Raw genomic sequence first — 18,007 nt, 5'->3', positions numbered from 1 at the left:
CATAGTGGTAGTAAGTGTTACATATATTTGCAATGCAATACAATATATAAAATTAACTTACTCACTGGAACCCCACATGGTCTTCAACAGTATTAATATGAAAGTCGTAAGAATGTGGTTGTTCGCTTGTAGCTTCTTATGGTCAGGTAAACCACCACAAATCTCACTTGACAAATGAATGCAGTCTGTGTAAAAGGAAGGGCTGGTGGACATGCACCTTTATTACTGGGTGTCCTAACTGGTCTTTGGAAACAAGTGCCTCTTTTGAGACAGATGATCCTGCCTTCCCTCTCCAGCCATATCTCCTTGAAGAATAAGTTACCTACCTTCAGTAGATACTCTATAACTGAAATTCCTCAACCTTAGAATATTTCCAGGCACCAGACTAACCTCACTGAATTTTTCAGCAATGCCTACCTCACAGAGGTAAATGATGTCAAATCATTTCAGAATATGCAGCTACGAATAAGCGCCATACCTGTGCGAAGTCAGTTTCCTAATTTTCTCCATCTGCTCTCAGAAGCAGAGCACTTCAAACAAAGTTCAAGTGACAGTGCCAAAATCCAACTTGCAAACCTACTGCGATATTCAGGGGTCCATTCCATAGAACGCAGAGCTAGGAGGGCAGTAAGGAGTTTGCAGTTAGATAGAGCATCCACCAGAAAGACTATTATTGATGGTATATAACTTGTTCTTCTGATAGAAAATTCCAACTGCAGGTTCCTCACTTTGTGAATACGTACCACACAAAGGTGGAGGTCTGGGCAGTGGACTCAGATTAGGAAGTCTTTCAGGATAGTGCAGACAAAAGGGCCCTCCCGTAACACCTAGCTGTCAAGGTAGCAGTGTTTAGTTAAAATGTGCACCGATACCCACATGGCAGCCTCGCAGATATTCAGAACCTGTACCCCTTTTTCCAATGCCATTGCTGTAGCCTGAGCTATGGAAGAATGAGCCCGCAGGCCTTGTGTGTGGTGGCTCCCTAGCCAGCACATAGAAGATTTTGATGTAAAGATCTATCGACCTGCTCAGAGTTATCTATTACACTGTCTTGCCTATCCTTCCCAATGAACTGCATAAAGAGCAGATCAACCATATCATTGTCTGTCTTATGTCCAATGTAGAAACTCAACACTCTCTAAGGTTCAAGCCAGTGGAGTCTCTTCTTCTCTTTTGAGTGGTGTGGTAGAGAGAAAAGTGTCAGCAGGATAATCAAATGACTGACATAGGAGGGTGATACCACCTCTGGAGGCAGGACAGCCTGAGTATACAGCATGAATTTTTCTGGGAAGGAAGTGGTATAGGGAGGCTACTCTCAGAGCTCCAGTAGTTGACTCACATGGCGTTCAGAAGTAGTGGAGATAAGAATAACTGTTTTGATAGAAGCCATAGGGGCAACTGTGCATGGCTCCAAACGGTGTGCTCATAAGAAATATAAGACAACATTTAGATCTCACCAAGGCACGACAAATGCTTTTGGAGGGAACATATTCTTCAGTCCCTTCATAAAATGCATCCCAACTTGTGATTTAAAGGAAAAGGGTTGATCAGGCAAACCTAAAAAAAAGACTGAACAGATCAACAAGCCATCACTCAACCTTGCACACCAAGGCCTCGAGAAATCTACTCGCCCACTCAATATTTATCCTGGATATTGGTGTTTACTTTTCTTTTTCCAACTGCAAAGTAAGAGGATTTTGTAAAGTGAACTGTCTGACAATTGTACTGGGCACACATTTAAATAACTTGTAAATTACCTGTACAAATAATTCAATATATATTTCAGTAGCTAGGAAGCATTTTTTTTTAGTATTTCTGAAGTGAGTTGGAATCAAAGAGTTTAATAGGATGTGCAAATAATAAATATTTGCTGAAACCAGATTCCCACACATCACATTTTGTACACTGTATTGTTTTATCTGTACACTGCATGTGAATAGCAAGGTTTGTGGTAATTTCAAAGGAAAATGTTTATCTGTAAATTACTGTACACTATCGCATAAACCTTTAGTAATATAGTTATTAAAAGTGAGTCTTTAAATATGAACTGAGAAACATTCCTGCGTCCACCATGATGACAATGCTATTAGTGAACTAAGATGCAAGTCAGGTGTTATGTGTACCCTATAAGAGGATTATCTTTTTATTATACATGGAGCAAAGGGTGAATTCTATTTTATCAAACAAAAACGTTTTTTCCACAGCAGACAAGCTGAACTCACATATTTGAAAGTGCTCTTGCATGTGATAATAAAGAAATATCGTCGAGGAAATAAAATATTTGCCTATAAACACACAAGTTGAGACAGTTTTATGGGTCACATGCATTACAGTTAGCTCGAGTAGATTGTTCAAGTCACTAGACCTGCTTGTCTGGTAACATTTTTCTGATTTTATCAAGGCCCAACGCTATAAGGCCATGATGGGTAAAGTACAAAAACAAACAACAATGTATCTGAGATTTTGGCCGGTAGAGGGTCTCAGTGACGAGGGGCAGTGGCAGGAACATGTACAGGAGACCAGTGACCGCTTTTGGAGGAAACTCCAGTGCATAGAAACTGTGACACTGTGTGTTCGACAGTGCTAGACAGATTTAACCAGGGCAGGTCCCTCTCACTGAAGATGTCCTGTGCCACCATGGGATGGAGGTGCCACTTGTGGTCCACCAGCCAACGTCTGCTCAGCTTGGCTGCTTTAGTGTTCAGGGATCCAGCTAGGTGGTTGCCTACCAAAAAGATTTTCTGCTGGCCCAGCCACCTCCAGAGAAGCATAGTCTCCTGGCACAGAAAACAGCACAAAAAACCACCATACTTGTTGAAGTGCCACTTGGCAATCATGTGATGTGTTAGGGCCTACACCAGCCTTTTCTTGAAGGTAATTAGGAAAACTTTCAGCACAAGGCAGATGGCCTGAAGTTCCTAAAGTTTTACATGGAGGTGGCTCTCCAAGGGAGACCAGAGGCCCATGAGCTACACCTCCCACAATTTGTCTTCTCAACCCAGTAACAACATAACCATTACAACTGTGACATCCTTGTGGTGAAGGAATAATAGCCATGCCAAATGTCAGGTTGCCTGGCATTGCCTTAATGTCCTAGATTTGCTGTGTGGGTGGAAACACCTTCAACATTACATGTCCAGGACAGCCCTCTATGAATATCAACCCTCATCAATATATAAATTATTTTAGACAACTCAGAAGATGTAGATGAAATCTCACTTTAATTCATAGTTAATCAATCATAAATACAATGTATAAAGGCTACAATATTATTTATTTTAAACACATATACTAGAGAAGTAAATACAAAGAAGCCCCATAAGAAAAGAAGAACCTGAAAAGAATCAATAAGATAATCCCAGAAAACAAAAAGCACAGTCCTAGTGGCAGAATGTTGGTCTTCAAACCAAGACAGTCAGCCACAATTTCACTTGTCATTAAGCCAAGCTACTATGGACAAACGAAAAAGCTGATGCAAGTTTTAGTGGGTAACAACAGATCATTCATCTACTTTCAACAGGACTTGAAATCAAGAAGAATTTAAGTTTGATAAGCCATAATTCTATATACAACTATAGCTAATACATGTCCTGGAAGTCTACCAACTAGAAGCAAGGGCCATTCCTGGGTTCAGCCCATTAGCAGTCAAAATAGGGACTGTGCGACTGGGTATGAATCTCACATATAGTGAACTCTAACATCCACCGCAAAGATAGCCTCAATGCGATTAAATTACAGAAGAAGGGTGACATGGGTCTATTGGACGGCTGGAGAGACTCGCTGATGTTCCCAAACCCCCAAGAATGGCAGCCGTCTCGTCAAGAAAGCAGCAAATCCAATTTCACTACCTCCACAGAATCCCTTACACACCTCAACAGCTTTGGAAGTTGTGAAAAGTTTCACTCCCAGAAAGATGATGTATGGAGACTAGTGTCTTCTTTCACTAGGTATGGGATGTCTAATAGTTCCTGAATACTTATTTACTGATGTAACGTTGCACAGACCCTAACCAGTGTTAAAACATGCGCCTGACTTTTTTGCTTAAGGTGTTACTCCCAACAATCATGGATGACTTGGTGGGGGTGTAGGGTGAGAAGAAACTGGTGGGAAAGGGGGTTCTTTTTGCTAAGGGTGGCATCACTAAATACTAGCGATCAGCGATGGGCCCACTAAGAAAGTAATGCCTAGGAGGCATGGAGAGACATTCCCATGAGGAAGAACCAATATATTGCACACAAAGCTGTCCCTGTGAACACAAAAAGATTTGGGTGCCGTGGTGGAAGCATTTCCACATTGTTACGCTGTTGTCCCACTGTGCATGCACTTTAATTGTTAGCAGAGTGGTTCCACTAAGAACCATTATAACCTTGTCCTACTGTATTGCAATGATGAAGTACAAGCCATGCATGCTCTCACACAGGCCTAATAACACCTGCGCTTATAAGGTCCCAATAAATGCACGCTCAATAACAAATTTGCAGGCCCCCTAGTGCTTGAACTTACATGCCTTCTTCCTTCATGATCTCCATCAGCACGGCTGGTGTGGACTTAGAACTCCGATTCTCATCCACTGCAATTGAAAGACAGTAAAAAACAATATGAGTTTGTAGGAAAGTACCCTCTTTTAGGCAGGGTTACCCCCACTTTTTGCCTGCTATCAGTATGCTTGGACTGTTTTGACTTGTGCTCTCTCCCTCTAAATTTGGTTGCCTAAGACTTTGCACACCCCACAATTGGAATACTGGTTCATCTTGTAAGTCCTTAGTATATGGTACTTAAGTACCCAAAACATTGGGGCACAAGGGGCTCCCCATGGCCTGCAGCATATTTTGTGCCACCCATGGGAGCCCATGCAAAATGTGTCTGCAGGCCTGCCATTGCAGCCTGCGTGAAAAGATGCATGCAACCTTTTACCACAGGGCACTGCACCAGGTCACTGTAAGTCACCCCTAAGGTAGGCCCTCCTAGCCAAGGGGGCCAGGTGCACTTGCTCCTGTATGCGAGGCATCTGTGCATGAGCAGAGGTGCCCCTATGAACTCCAGTTCCTTTGCAAAGGAATTTGTAGGTGTGGGGAAGCTATTTTACCCGTGGTAACTCTGAACCTGGGCATGTTTGGTATCAAACATGTCAGAATCATACCCCAATACCGTTGCCAGTATTGGTTGTATGAGCCCATGCACCGTAGGGGCTTCTTAGAGGGCCCCCACAGTGCTGCTGCCACCCCTCAGACAGGTTTCGTCCCTCCTGCTGCTTGACCAGCTCAGGCAGAGGCAGGCAGAACAAAGGATTTCCTGTGTGAGAAGGAGGTAACACCCTCTCACTTTGAAATAGGTATTACATGGCTTGGGAGGGATGGCCTCCCCAAACTACCAGTATTCTTTGAAGGGCACATTTGGAGTGCTTCTTGCATAAACCAGTTTGAACCAGTCCAGGGACCCTCGGTCCCTGGTCTGGCGTGAAACTGAACAAAGGAAAGGGGAGTTACCACTCCCCTGCCCATCACCACCTCAGGGGTGGTGCTCAAGGCTCCTCCAGGCCTCCACTTGATTCTGCCATCTTGAAACCAAGAGATGGAGAGGCCCTTGGGAGCATCTAAGTGGTTAAGTCAGGCAGGTGACGTCACAACCCCCTCCTGATAGGTGGTTACCTTACTAATTGACCAAACCCCCTTTTAAGGGCTATTTAGGGATTCCCTAGAGGGTGAGTCTCCCGATTTGATGTGCAAGATTCCACCAGGACTCCTCTGCATTGTTTACTTCATCTTCTGGCCACTGGAACCGCAACTAGACTCTTCAGTAATCGACAATCTGCAACTTCAGTGATGACTCCACTTCACAACATGGTTTCTCCGGCTCCTTTCAGAAACTGCATTTTCCCCGGCTGTATATCTTCGGAGGTCGGCAAAAGTTCAGCCTGCACCAAGAAGCAGGAAGGAATCTCCCTTGGAGTGAAGGAGTAACTCCCCTTCATCTGCAGGCACCAGCGACGACGACCGGCTGCGTGAATCTCCTCTCCCCCAGAAGAGCATGGATCCTGCACCACAGGTGGTGGTCTGGAGTGGTCCCCCTTGGTCCTCTGCCAGCAATACAACTTGGGAGACGGTCAGCCCTTGCCTCCTTGCAGGACAGTACCCCTGTGCACCACAACTCTTGCAGCTACCAAGGCTTATTTGTCCCTGCTTCAAGGGATCTTCAGGCTCAGAGTAGCCCCGGGTCCCACCACCTCTTTCTGCAAAGCGCAGTCTCCTCCCGGCTGCTCCAGCAAAGTGTGACTCCTCTCTTCTGTGCTGACTGGGCCTAACTGCGACTTACTCTGCCTGCTGCCAGTGGGTTGCTTGTGGGGGCTGCGACTGCTTCTGTTGGCTATCCCAACTGCTGAGGGTCACCTCGGACTCCCCTCTTTGGGTTGAGTCTTCTAGGCCTTGCTGGTCCACTTCAGCCTTGCAACTCCTCTTTTGCTCCTGTTCCCTTTGCCAAGGCTTGTTGGTGGTTCCTCTGCACCACTGACCATCTGTGACCCGATTACGGATGTAGGACACCACCTCCACCGCTCCAAGGACTCCTCTTCAGCTCCACAGTTTGTCATCTTTTTCCCCTCATTGACCTAGTTCTGCATCCACAGAAAGATGGATAGTGGCTCCTGCCCCCACAGCACACTCCATCGTGGACTGGACTCCCCCCCCCCCCCCTTCTTTTGCAGGTCCTCTTCTACTGGAATCCACCTTTGGTTTCTTCTTTTCTGGTACTGTTCTCGAACAATCCTTTCTCTAAGTCCTCCTGTGGGTCCTTGGAAAAACCAGATACTTGCCTTTGCTCTTCTGGTCGCTGGGGGTCACTCTGATACTCACATCTTGGGGTTCCTAGTTCCTCCTGCTCCCCTCTAACTACTCCATATCCTTGGGAGGGGGACTGTATCTCGCATTCCACTTTCTTAGTACATGGTTTGGTCTCCGCCTAGGGCCCTCACTATTAAGTATATATATTTATATAATGTGTAATTACCTCCAGCTGGGGGGGAACTGCCTATTGGTACTCTAGTGTTGTGTTACCATAATAAAGTACCTTTATTTTTTTAACTCTGTGTGGTTCTTTCAGGTGTGACAAGCTGCTGTGTGACTATAGTGCTACTGCATAAGCTTTGCATGTCTCCTAGGTAAGTGTTGCCTGATCATTTGCAGCTAGCTCTATATAACCCTGGCTTCCGAGACACTGCCTACACTTCACTAACAGGGGATCCCTGGACCTGGTATAAGGTGATAGCACCACAGATGCTCACCAACCACCACGCCAGCTTCCTACATTGATGGGGCAGCAATTGCAACTGCCTTACCACTTTGTCACTAGTAACCTTCCACAGGAAAGTCCACTACTAGTTTTTAGGAACACACTGCACTTGGGGCCACATGTACGAAGATTGGTTTTTGCAACTCGCAATTCCACACTGTTTGCGATTCCCAATGGGGTCGTAAATGACCTACCTCATGAATATTCATGAGGTAGGTCGCAATTTGCGACCCCATTGGGAATAGCCACCCTCACAGGGAGGGTGGCTTGCTGGAGACAGAAGACCACCATGTCTGTGACTGCAGACCACCATGTCTGTGACTGCTTTTAAATAAAGCACTTTTTTTTGGGACCACTGCCTGCTCTGAAAAAATATTTTTGCTGCCATTCACAAAGGGGAAGGGGTCCTTCCCGTTTGCGAATGTGTTGCTAACTGAGATTGTTTTGCGACCGCATTCGCGGTCAGAAAACAAACGTACATACCATTGGATTCGGTATTAGGAAGGGATGCCCCTTACGCGCCCCTTCCTAATACCGAATCACAAAACATCCCAAAAGCATTTTTCAAGTCGCAAACGTTGCGACTTGAAAAATGCTTCGCACATCTGGCCATTAGTGATCCGGATCACTAGTCTCTTAGTTTGGGTAAGTTGGGGGTCTAGTACAGCCATTTCTTCAAACTCTTTAGGGAGTCTAGTTTCTTAGAGTAGTCGGGTGCACAACACCACCCTAGCAAGATGTCTTCAGTGGAGAACACAACTCAAGTCCCAGACTGTTAATATGAGAGCTATACGTTTCAGGAGTTGAGGGAGTTGTGTGCTTCCAGGAAGTTGAAGATAGGGAGAAATCCCAACAAGAGTCTAATTCTGGGGTTACTTCTCCAAGCTGATCAGGAAAATTCAGGCAGTTAGGGGGAGGAGATAAAAATAGAAATTGACTGTCCAATCTTAGACACAGTAGATTTAGGCTATACTGGGGAGGGTCAGGAGGAATCTGGGGTACAACACAGCACTGTTAGAAGCACTGCAGTTAGTGAGAATGGGGAGGCGGGGTCACTCAAATAGGCCCAATTTTACTCTTAGAGGGTTGGCTCAGAGAGTCCCCAGAAGGAGGGCTAGGTCCTCCTCTGTCAACACCCATGTCTCATCAGTATCTGATGGGACCCGCTACTCCAACTGAGAGGAAGATTCCCTAGAGAGGGAACTTAGGAAGATGAGTTTAAAGGAGGCCAGGCTGAGACTGCAGCAGTTAGCCCTAGGTAGGGGGGCTTTAGCAGTGGAAAGGGAGAGGCAGGAATTGGTGCTAGCTCCCAATGGTGGCAGCAGTATCAACTTCAGGGACTCCAAGGTCAGGGAGGACTCCTATACTCCCATGACTCTAGGAACCTGAGCAACAAAGTCCCACCTTACAAGATGGGACATGAAATCCACAAGTGGTTCACTGCCTTAGAGAGCCTGTAAAGTACAAAGGGTCCCTCAGAGACAGTGCGCAGAAATCTTGTGGCTCTTCTTGTCTGACAAAAGGCAGAGACAAACTACTCTGTCAGAGAGGAGGATGCAGATGATTACACAGCACTTGAAAATGCACTCTTGGATGAGTTTGGGCTAACCACCGAGCATGGGAGGATCAAGTTCAGGGAGACCACAGAGGAGTCCTCCCACGATTAGATACTTTGTGGACTGCTCTGTTGAAACTCTGGAAGGCTGGTTGCATGGGAGCAAAGTTGGTGACCACCAGGGCTTGTTTAATCTAATTCTGAGACAGCACATTCTTAATACCTGCATTTCTGATCAGATGCATCAATACCTGGGGGACTCTGATCTGACCTCTCCCCAAGAATTAAGAAAGAAGGCAGACAAATGGGTCTGCACCAGAGTAGGCAGAAAAGCTCACGCTGGGGGTTGACAAGAAAAAGGATTCAGGTAAGAACCAGGACAAGGGTAGGGACAAACCAAAAGAAAAAAAGCCTTCATCAGGCAAACAATACTCTTCTGGAGGTGGGTCCAAGCCCTCTTCCTCTTCTTACAAAAAAGCCTTGGTGCTATATCTGTAGAATACAAGGCCATAGGGCAGGTGGAAGCACCTGTCCTAAGAAAAGCACCAAGCCTCCTACAACTACTACTACCACTACTACCCCTAGTGCCCCAGCAGTAGCAATAATAGTGGTAATAATAGTAGTCAGTCCAAAAGTGTAGCTGGGCTCACCTTGGGGACTGCAGTGGGCTCTGGGCTAGTCAAAGACACCACTGAGGCTGTGTTGGTCTCCGAGGGTGGAATTGACCTTGCCACCCTAGCTGCCTGGCCCCTTAGTATGGGTAAGTACAGGCAGCATCCCTTAATAAATGGTGTTGAGGCTGAGGCTTACAGGAACACAGGTGCCAGTGTCACAATGGTGACTGAAAAACTGGTGTCACCTGAACACTACTTGGTCACACATAACAAGTGACTGATGCTCACAATAACACTGTGTGCCACCCACAGGGCAGTTATTGACTTTAGCAGGGGTGGGTTTACTGGTCCTAAAAAGGATGTAGTGTCCTCTGATCTACCTGTAGAGTGTCTGCTAGGTAATGACTTTCAGATTTGAGCTTGGGCGGAAGTGGAGTTGAAAGCCCATGCAGCAATGCTAGGCATTCCTTGGGATATCTTTGCCCTTACCTGAGCACAGGCCAAAAAAAAAAGGGGACAGGGAGTCCTGGAGCCTGGAACAATGGCGAAGGAGGCTCCTGAAAAAAAGGAAGCAGGGTAAAAAGTTACCTCCTGCTCAAGCTTCCAGTGAAAAGTCTACTCCTGAGGGAGAGGAATCTACTCCTTGGGTGGAACCTACACCGCAGGAGCTCAAAGCTGACACAGCAAAGCTCTTAGGTGGAGGGAGGCTCGCCAGGGAGAAACTCAGTTTAGAGCAGCAAACCTGCCCCAAACTGGAAAGCTAAAGGCAGCAAGCTGCAGCACAAGAGGCAGGGGATGTCAGTGGTACCCATAAGGTAAACCGGGATAACAGCCTCCTTTATTCAGTAGCAAGGGACCCTAAACCTGGTGCCACCAGGACACAGGTCATCCCTCTGACATTTAGGGATTTCATGATAACCCTTGCACAACATACCCCTCCACTTGAGGCAAAGCAAGACTTGAGATAGGCTTGTCCCTCACTCACTTGCCCAAAATATCTGAAGGCACCAAGGAGTTTTATCGCTCCTGAGTCACCTGTCAAGCCCGTGGCAAGACAGGTGGCACCCCAAAGGCCCCCTTAACCCCTTTACCAGTGGTTGGGGTACCCTTTGACAGGGCTGGGGTGGATATTGTTTGCCCCCTGGACCCTTCAACAGCCCCTGGAAACCGATTCATACTAGTGGTGGTGGACCATGCCACCAGGTATCCAGAAGCCATACCTTTTAGGACCACTACAACCCCTGCAGTTGCCAAGGCCCTCCATGGACTCTTCTCCAGGGTGGGCTTTCCTAAAGAAGTGGTATCAGACAGAGGTATAAACTTCATGTCTGCTTACATTAAAGCTATGTGGAAGGAGTGTGGTGTCACTTAGAAATTCACAACTCCTTACCATCTTCAAACAAATGGGTTAGTTAAAAGATTCAACACAACCCTCAAAGCTATTAGGACTCTCAGAGAAACTTAGAAGGAGGTGGGATGTCCTGTTACCTTGCCACCTCTTTGACGAGAGGGAGGTTCCTCAAAAGGGAGTAAGCTATAGCCCCTTTTAACTTTTATTTGGATTCACTGCCCCCCTTGCCCTTGTGAAAGAAGGGTGGGAGCAACTTCTCAAGCCTCCAAAACAGGACATTGTGGACTATGCACTGGGCCTCAGATCTAGAATGGCCGAATACATGAAGAGCTCATCCAAACGTCTTCAGGACAGCCAAGAACTCCAAAAGCAGTGGAGGACCAGAAGGCTCTGCTGACTGTTTATCAACCAGGACAGAAGGTGTTGGTCCTGGAGCCTGTGGAGTGGCCCACACACTATTGTAGAGAGAAAGGGTGAGGTCACCTACCTGGTTGACCTAGGTACTCCTAGGAGTCCCCACAGGGTGCTTCATGCGAACCACCTGAAACCTTATTATGACAGAGCTGACATGATTTTGCTCATGGCAACTGATAAAGTTCAGGAAGAAGAAAGTGACCCTCTTCCTGACCTCTTCTCTCACAATACTGTGGATGGCTCAGTAGATGGGGTATACATGCAGACTGACTCTCTGAGCAACAAAAGGAAGATTGCAGAAATCTCCTAGGCCAGAACGCTGAACTATTCTCTTTGACTCCTGGTCAAACCACATGGTGTGAATACACCATTGACACAGGTGATAGTTTGCCTGTCAAAAGAAAAATTATCCAGGCAGCCAGATCATGTCAGGGAGTGGATCAAGGCTGAGTTGCAAAACATGCTAGACCTAGGATGTATTGAGCCTTCAGACAGCCCTTGGGCTAGTCCTGTAGTCTTTGTACCAAAATCCCACTGGCAAAACGATAAAAAGAGAGATGAGGTGCTGTGTAGACTATAGAGGCCTCAATACTGTAACAAAAATAGATGCTCATCCTATCCCTAGGGCGGCTGAGCTAATAGATACACTGGCTTCTGCCAAGTATCTTAGAACCTTTGATCTGACTGCTGGCAGATCAAGTTATCAGAGGATGCTAAACCAAAAACTGCATTCTCTACTGCTAGTGGGCACTATCACTTTACAGTGATGCCCTATGGACTAAAGAATGCCCCTGCAACATTCCAGACGATGGTGAACAAAGTTCTCCAAGGCCTGGAAAGCTTCCGTGCAGCTTATGTAGACAATACACCTGGGAGGATCACCTGGTCCACCTTGCAAATGTAGTGGAGCTTCTGCAAAAATATAGGGCAGGGAAAGGTGGTTTATCTGGGCACCTGGTAGGTGGGGGGCAGATCCAGCTACTCCATGGCAAAATCCAGGTAAATCTGGATTGGACTGCCCGTACAACTCAAACCCAAGTGAGAACTTTCCTAGATCGGACAGGGTACTATAGGGAGCTTCAATAAGAATTATGGCTCCATTGTAGCGCCCTCAAATGACCTCACATCCAAAAGGATGCCCAATAAAGTTTTATTCACAGCTAGCTGACAAAAAGCTTTTGATGACCTCAAACAGGCCATGTGCTCTGCTCCTATACTAAGAAGCCTTGATTTCTCCGAGCAATTAACTGTACCGACAGATGCTTCTGAGGTAGGGATAGGGGCAGTACTATCTCAACTAAATGATGAGGGCCAGGACCAATCTGTAGCTTTCATTAGCAGAAGGTTGACCTCCCAGGGCAAAGTGTTGGTCACCGATAGAGAGGGAGGCCTTTGCTGTGGTCTGGGCCTTAAAGAAGCTGAGGCCATACTTGTTTTTGCACTTACTTCCTTGTTCAGACCAATCACAAGCCCCTCTCATGGCTCAAGAAAAGGATAAAAACCCAAATCGTTCAGGTGCTCCATATCCCTACAGGGAATACACTATAAAGTGGAACATAGACCTGGGAGTAACCACTCCAATGCAGATGGACCCTCCAGATATTTTCACTTGGACAATGAAGACTCACCTGGGAAAGGTTAGTCTTAATGTCCTTCGTTTTGTTTGGTGTGGGCGGGGGGGGTGGGGTGGGGGGGGGGAGTTGTGTAGGAAAGTACCCTCTTTGTGGCATGGTTACCCTTACTTTATGTCTATCAGTATGCCTGGACAGTTTCGCCGGGATTCTGCTAACCATGAACCTAGTGATTGTGCTCTCTCCATTTAAATTTGGTTGCCTAGGACTTTGCACACCCCACAATTGGCATAATGGTGCCCCTTGTAAGTCCCTAGTATATCGTATTTAGGTACCCAGCCCATGGGCTGCATCATGTATTGTGTCTGCAGGCTTGCCATTGCAGCCTGCGTGAAAAGGTGTACGCACCGTTTCAACACAAGTCACTGCAAGTCACCCCTATGGTAGGTCCTCCTAGCCCAGAGGGCTGGGTGCAGACTCCTGTGTATGAGGGCACCCCTGCATGAGCAGAGGTGCCCCTACAAACTCCAGTTCCATTGCACTGGACTTAAGTGTGGGGAAGCCAGTTACATTGGTAGACTACTTGTAACCAGCTACATAATGGTAACTCAGAACCTGGGCATGTTTGGTATCAAACATGTTGGAATCATACCCCAACACTGTTGCCAGTATTGGTTGTATGATTCCATGCATCCTGGGGGCTCCTTAGAGGACCCACTGTATTGCACCTACCAGTATTCTGGGGTTTTCCAGGCAGCCCACACTACTGCCACCTCTCAGACAGGCTTCTGCCCTCCTACAGCTTAACCAGCTCAGGCAGAACAAAGGGTTTCTTGTGGGAGAGGGAGGTAACACCCTCTCCCTTGGAACCTCCCTCTCCCTTGGAAATAGATGTCACATGGCTTGGAGGGGTAGGCTTCCTAAGCCACCGGTATGCTCTGAAGTGCACATTTGGAGTGCACACCCCGGTCCCTGCTCTGGTGCCAAACTGGACAAAGGAAAGGGGAGTTACCACTCTCCTGTTTGCCACCACCCCAGGGTGGTGCCGAAGGCTCTTCCAGGTGGCCACTTGATTCTGCCATCTTGAAACCAAGATGTGCATAGGCACCTGGGAGCATCTGAGTGGCCAGGTCATGCAGGTGACGTCACAGCTCCCTCCTGATTGTTGGTCACCTTACTAGGCACCTAAACCCTCTTTTAGGGCTATTTAGGGACTCCCTTGAGGGTGGGTCTCCGGATTTGACGTGCAAGACTCCACCAGGACTCCTCTGCATTGTTTGCTTCATCTTCTGGACACTGGATCCGCAACTGGACTCTTCAGGAACCGACAATCTGCAATTTCAGTGATGACTCCGGTTTGCAACATTGATTCTCCGCATCTTTCCAGCAACTGCAACATTTACCCAGCTGTGCATCCTCTGAGATCAGCTAGACTTCAGCCAGCACCAAGAAGCAAGAAGGAAGCTCCCTTGGAGTGATGGAGTCACTCCCCTGCACCTGCAGGCACCAATTGCAACGACCTGCGTGAATCTGCTCTCCCCTGGAACCACGAGCATCCTGCATCACAGGTGGTAGTCTGGAGTGGTCCCCTTGGGACCTCTCTGCCAGCTATCCAACTTGGGAGTCGGTAAGCCCTTGCCTCTTCTTGCAGGACAGTACCCCTGTACAACAAGACTCTTGAGGCTACCAAGGTTTGCTTGCCCCTGCTCCTAGGGATCTTCAGGTTCTGAGCAGCCCCGGCCCCCAAACCCCTGCACTTCTTCCTTCAAAGCACAGTCTCCTCCCTGCTGCTCCAGCGACGTGGGACTTTTCTTCAGATGTGCTGACTGGGCCTCACTGCAACTTACTGTGACTGCTGCTAGTGGGTTGTTTGTGGGGGTTGGGACTGCTTTTGTTGACTCTCCCGATTGCTGAGGGTCACCTCTGACTTCCCTCCTTGGGCTGAGTCCCTGGGCCTTGCTGGTCCTCCTCAGCCTTGCAACTCTTCTTTTGCGCCTGTTACATTTGCCTTGTTGGTGGTTCTTCTGCACCACTGACCATCTGCGAGCCAACAACCAATGTGGAACACCATCTTCACTGCTCTAAGGACTTCTCAGCTCCACAGTTGGTCTTCTTTTTCCCCTCATCGACCTGGTACTGCATCCATGGAAGGGTGGGTTGTGGCTCCTGCCCCCACTGGACACTTAATCGTGGACTGGACTCGTTTCCCCCTTCTTTTGCAGGTCCTCTTCTACTGAAATCCACCTTTAGTTTCTTCTTGTCTGGTCCTGTACCATCCTTTCTCTAAGACCTCCTCTTAGTCCTTGGGAAAACCAGGGACTTACCTCTGCTTTCTTGGTTGCTGGGGGTCACTCTGGTACACACCTCTTGGTGGACCTAGTTCCTCCAGCTCCTTTCTAACAACTCCACATCCTTGGGTGGCGGACTGTATCTTGCATTCCACTTTCTCAGTATATGGTTTGGCCCTCACTATTTTCACTTAGTATTGTCAATGCTTGATGTTTCTATGCTGTTTACTGACTGCTATGACATATATATATATGTACATAGTGCTCTTACCTCCAGTTGGGGGGGAGGGGGGAACTGCCTATAAGTATTCTAGTGTTGTGTTACTATAATAAAGTACCTTTATTTTGGTAACACCGTGTGGTTCTTTCATGCGTGACAAGCTGCTGTGTGACTATAGTGGTGTTGCACAAGCTTTGCCTGTCTCCTAAATAAGTCCTGGCTGCGCATCCACAGCTACCTCTAGAGAGCCTGTGCTTCCTAGACACTGTCTACACTTGACTAATATGGGATACCTGAACTTGGTATAAGGTGATAATACCATAGGTGCTCACCACACACCAGGCCAACTTCTTACATAGTTGAACTGCGTCCACAGATCCCCAACCTACAGTTAACGGTCAGTTAATTCTATGGCACCCACAGACTCAAACTACAGAGAAGCTGCCAAGCTCTAACGTGTCCAGAAGAACTTATCCTTTACCAAGACTACTGTGTTCAAATACAGAACACCAATACTTACACTATCTTCGCATGTGATCGTGAAATGGTCACCCAAGCTACCATTTATGTGTAGCTACTCTTTTTTAACATACTCATACTGCTTCAAAGACAAATCCAGGCATGTTTCAAGTACATAAAAGGAGGCCTTGCTACACAACTGCAATAAGCCGGGACAGCACAGACGAATGAAACTAATAACTTCCAGTACGAACCAGTTTGCCCTTCATTTTTCAAGAAACCTGCCTCAGGAAAGTTAAAGTAATGCAATTTCAAACTAATTCAACAAGTTACGTACCTTCCATGACTTTCTTTCTGTCGTATACTCTACCAAGCTGCACATTCCCCACTGTACAATACTCCCCAGGTGCCAGACTGGATTTGTAAACTTTTTTTCGCAGTGCTCCTCTGCTAGGTAGTGTTATGTGGCTTTGTTTTGGCTCTGTATCACCCTGGAATTGACGGGTCAGTACAGAGCCAGCGCCATATAAGCACAGAGCAGAGCCGCAGAGAAGCACCACCCCTCCATGATGAGGTCAGTTTCTTGCTTTTCCCTTTCAGAGGCCCCAGACAGAGCATGAACAATTGTTTACAAGTGTGCTGAATACTAACTTGCAATCCTTTTAGATTATAAGAGGCCATTCCACAGAAAGGGGAGATGAGTGGGCATTGTGGAATGTGCGGTTATATAGAATATATGGCAGAAATAGCACTACCGAAGGTAAGAAACTTGTTCTTCTGATAGATACTTCTAACTCCAGATTTCTCACTTTATAACAGATACCAACCAAGTACTCCCTTCCTTCAAGGTGGAGGGTCTGGGGCAAGGACTCAGACCAAAAGGTCCTGCAGGACTGAGCGTGCAAAATGCCACTACCATCATACATGTCTTTTAAGTAGCACTTAATGAACAAATGTACAGATGCCCAGGGTGCAGCCTGGCAGATGTCAAGGATAGACACTCTGGGCTCGATTTATATTTCGGTGGACAGGTTACTCCATCACAACGGTGACAAGTATCCCATCTATCAAAATATAAGTGCAATAGGAAATAATGGGATTTATATTTCTGCAAACGGGATAGCCGTCACCGTTGAGATGGAGTTATCCGTCCACTGAAATCTAAATCAGGCCCTCTGTGACCAACATGGTAGTGGTAGCAAACTAGTGGCTGTGAAAGGGGTTCTTAGACCTTCTGGGACCTGCTTATTGGCCAATGTGTAGCTGGTAACATTGGGATCATACCCAAATTATTGTGGACCATTGTAGCACAGGAAAGTCCCTGAACTGCACTGGGTCCTCGGATAGCTCCAATGAATGGATATCTCCACAAAGGAGTCTGGTGTGACTTCAACTTGGTGGAAGTGACCTCTCCACCGATGTCAGGAGGTTCGCCATCGTCTGGAGGTGGTTTACAACTGACTGTGGAGAGCATGCCTTCAACAGCCAGCTGTCTGCGGGGGGGGGGGGGAGGGGAGGAGATTGTGTGTGTGCGTGTGTATATTTATAAATATATTGAAAATGTCACTTACCCAGTGTACATCTGTTCGTGGCATCAGTCGCAGTAGATTCGCATGTTCTGCAATAGCTCGCCATCTGGTGTTGGGCCGGAGTGTTACAAGTTGTTTTTCTTCGAAGAAGTCTTTCGAGTCACGGGACCGAGTGACTCCTCCTTTTGTCTCCATTGCGCATGGGCGTCGACTCCATCCTCGATTGTTTTTCCCCGCAGAGGGTGAGGTAGGAGTTGAATTGTAGTAATAGTGCCCATGCAATGGAGTGACTAAGTATGCACCTATTTAAGGTTGAGATGATACATATATAAATAATTGAAGGTAACTTCCAAACTGCTACAGGCTCCCGGGGAGGCGGGTGGGCACATGCGAATCTACTGCGACTGATGCCACGAACAGATGTACACTGGGTAAGTGACATTTTCAGTTCGATGGCATCTGTCGCTGTAGATACGCATGTTCTGCATAGACTAGTAAGCAGTTATTTCCCCAAAAGCGGTGGATCAGCCTGTAGGAGTGGAAGTAGTTTGAAATAATGTCCTTAATACGGCTTGACCTACTGTGGCTTGTTGTGCGGATAACACGTCTACACAGTAGTGCTTGGTGAATGTGTGAGGCGTAGACCATGTGGCTGCCTTACATATTTCTTGCATTGGGATGTTTCCTAGAAAGGCCATGGTAGCACCTTTCTTTCTGGTTGA

At 47.0% G+C, this 18,007-nt stretch overlaps 1 protein-coding gene across 1 annotated transcript in view; it reads right to left on the bottom strand.

The window, feature by feature from the left end:
- Nucleotides 1-18,007, bottom strand: part of SLC25A17 (solute carrier family 25 member 17) — a 329,224-nt gene that overhangs the window by 172,286 nt on the left and 138,931 nt on the right. Inside the window, exon 4 of the mRNA XM_069231144.1 lies at nucleotides 4,504-4,570. Within this exon, the coding sequence (XP_069087245.1) occupies nucleotides 4,504-4,570 (67 nt within the window). The remainder of the gene's footprint in view (nucleotides 1-4,503; nucleotides 4,571-18,007) is intronic.

Source organism: Pleurodeles waltl, chromosome 4_2 (genome assembly GCF_031143425.1).
Source record: "Pleurodeles waltl isolate 20211129_DDA chromosome 4_2, aPleWal1.hap1.20221129, whole genome shotgun sequence".
Taxonomy (NCBI): domain Eukaryota; kingdom Metazoa; phylum Chordata; class Amphibia; order Caudata; family Salamandridae; genus Pleurodeles; species Pleurodeles waltl.
This window is presented reverse-complemented; position numbering and strand designations above follow the sequence as displayed.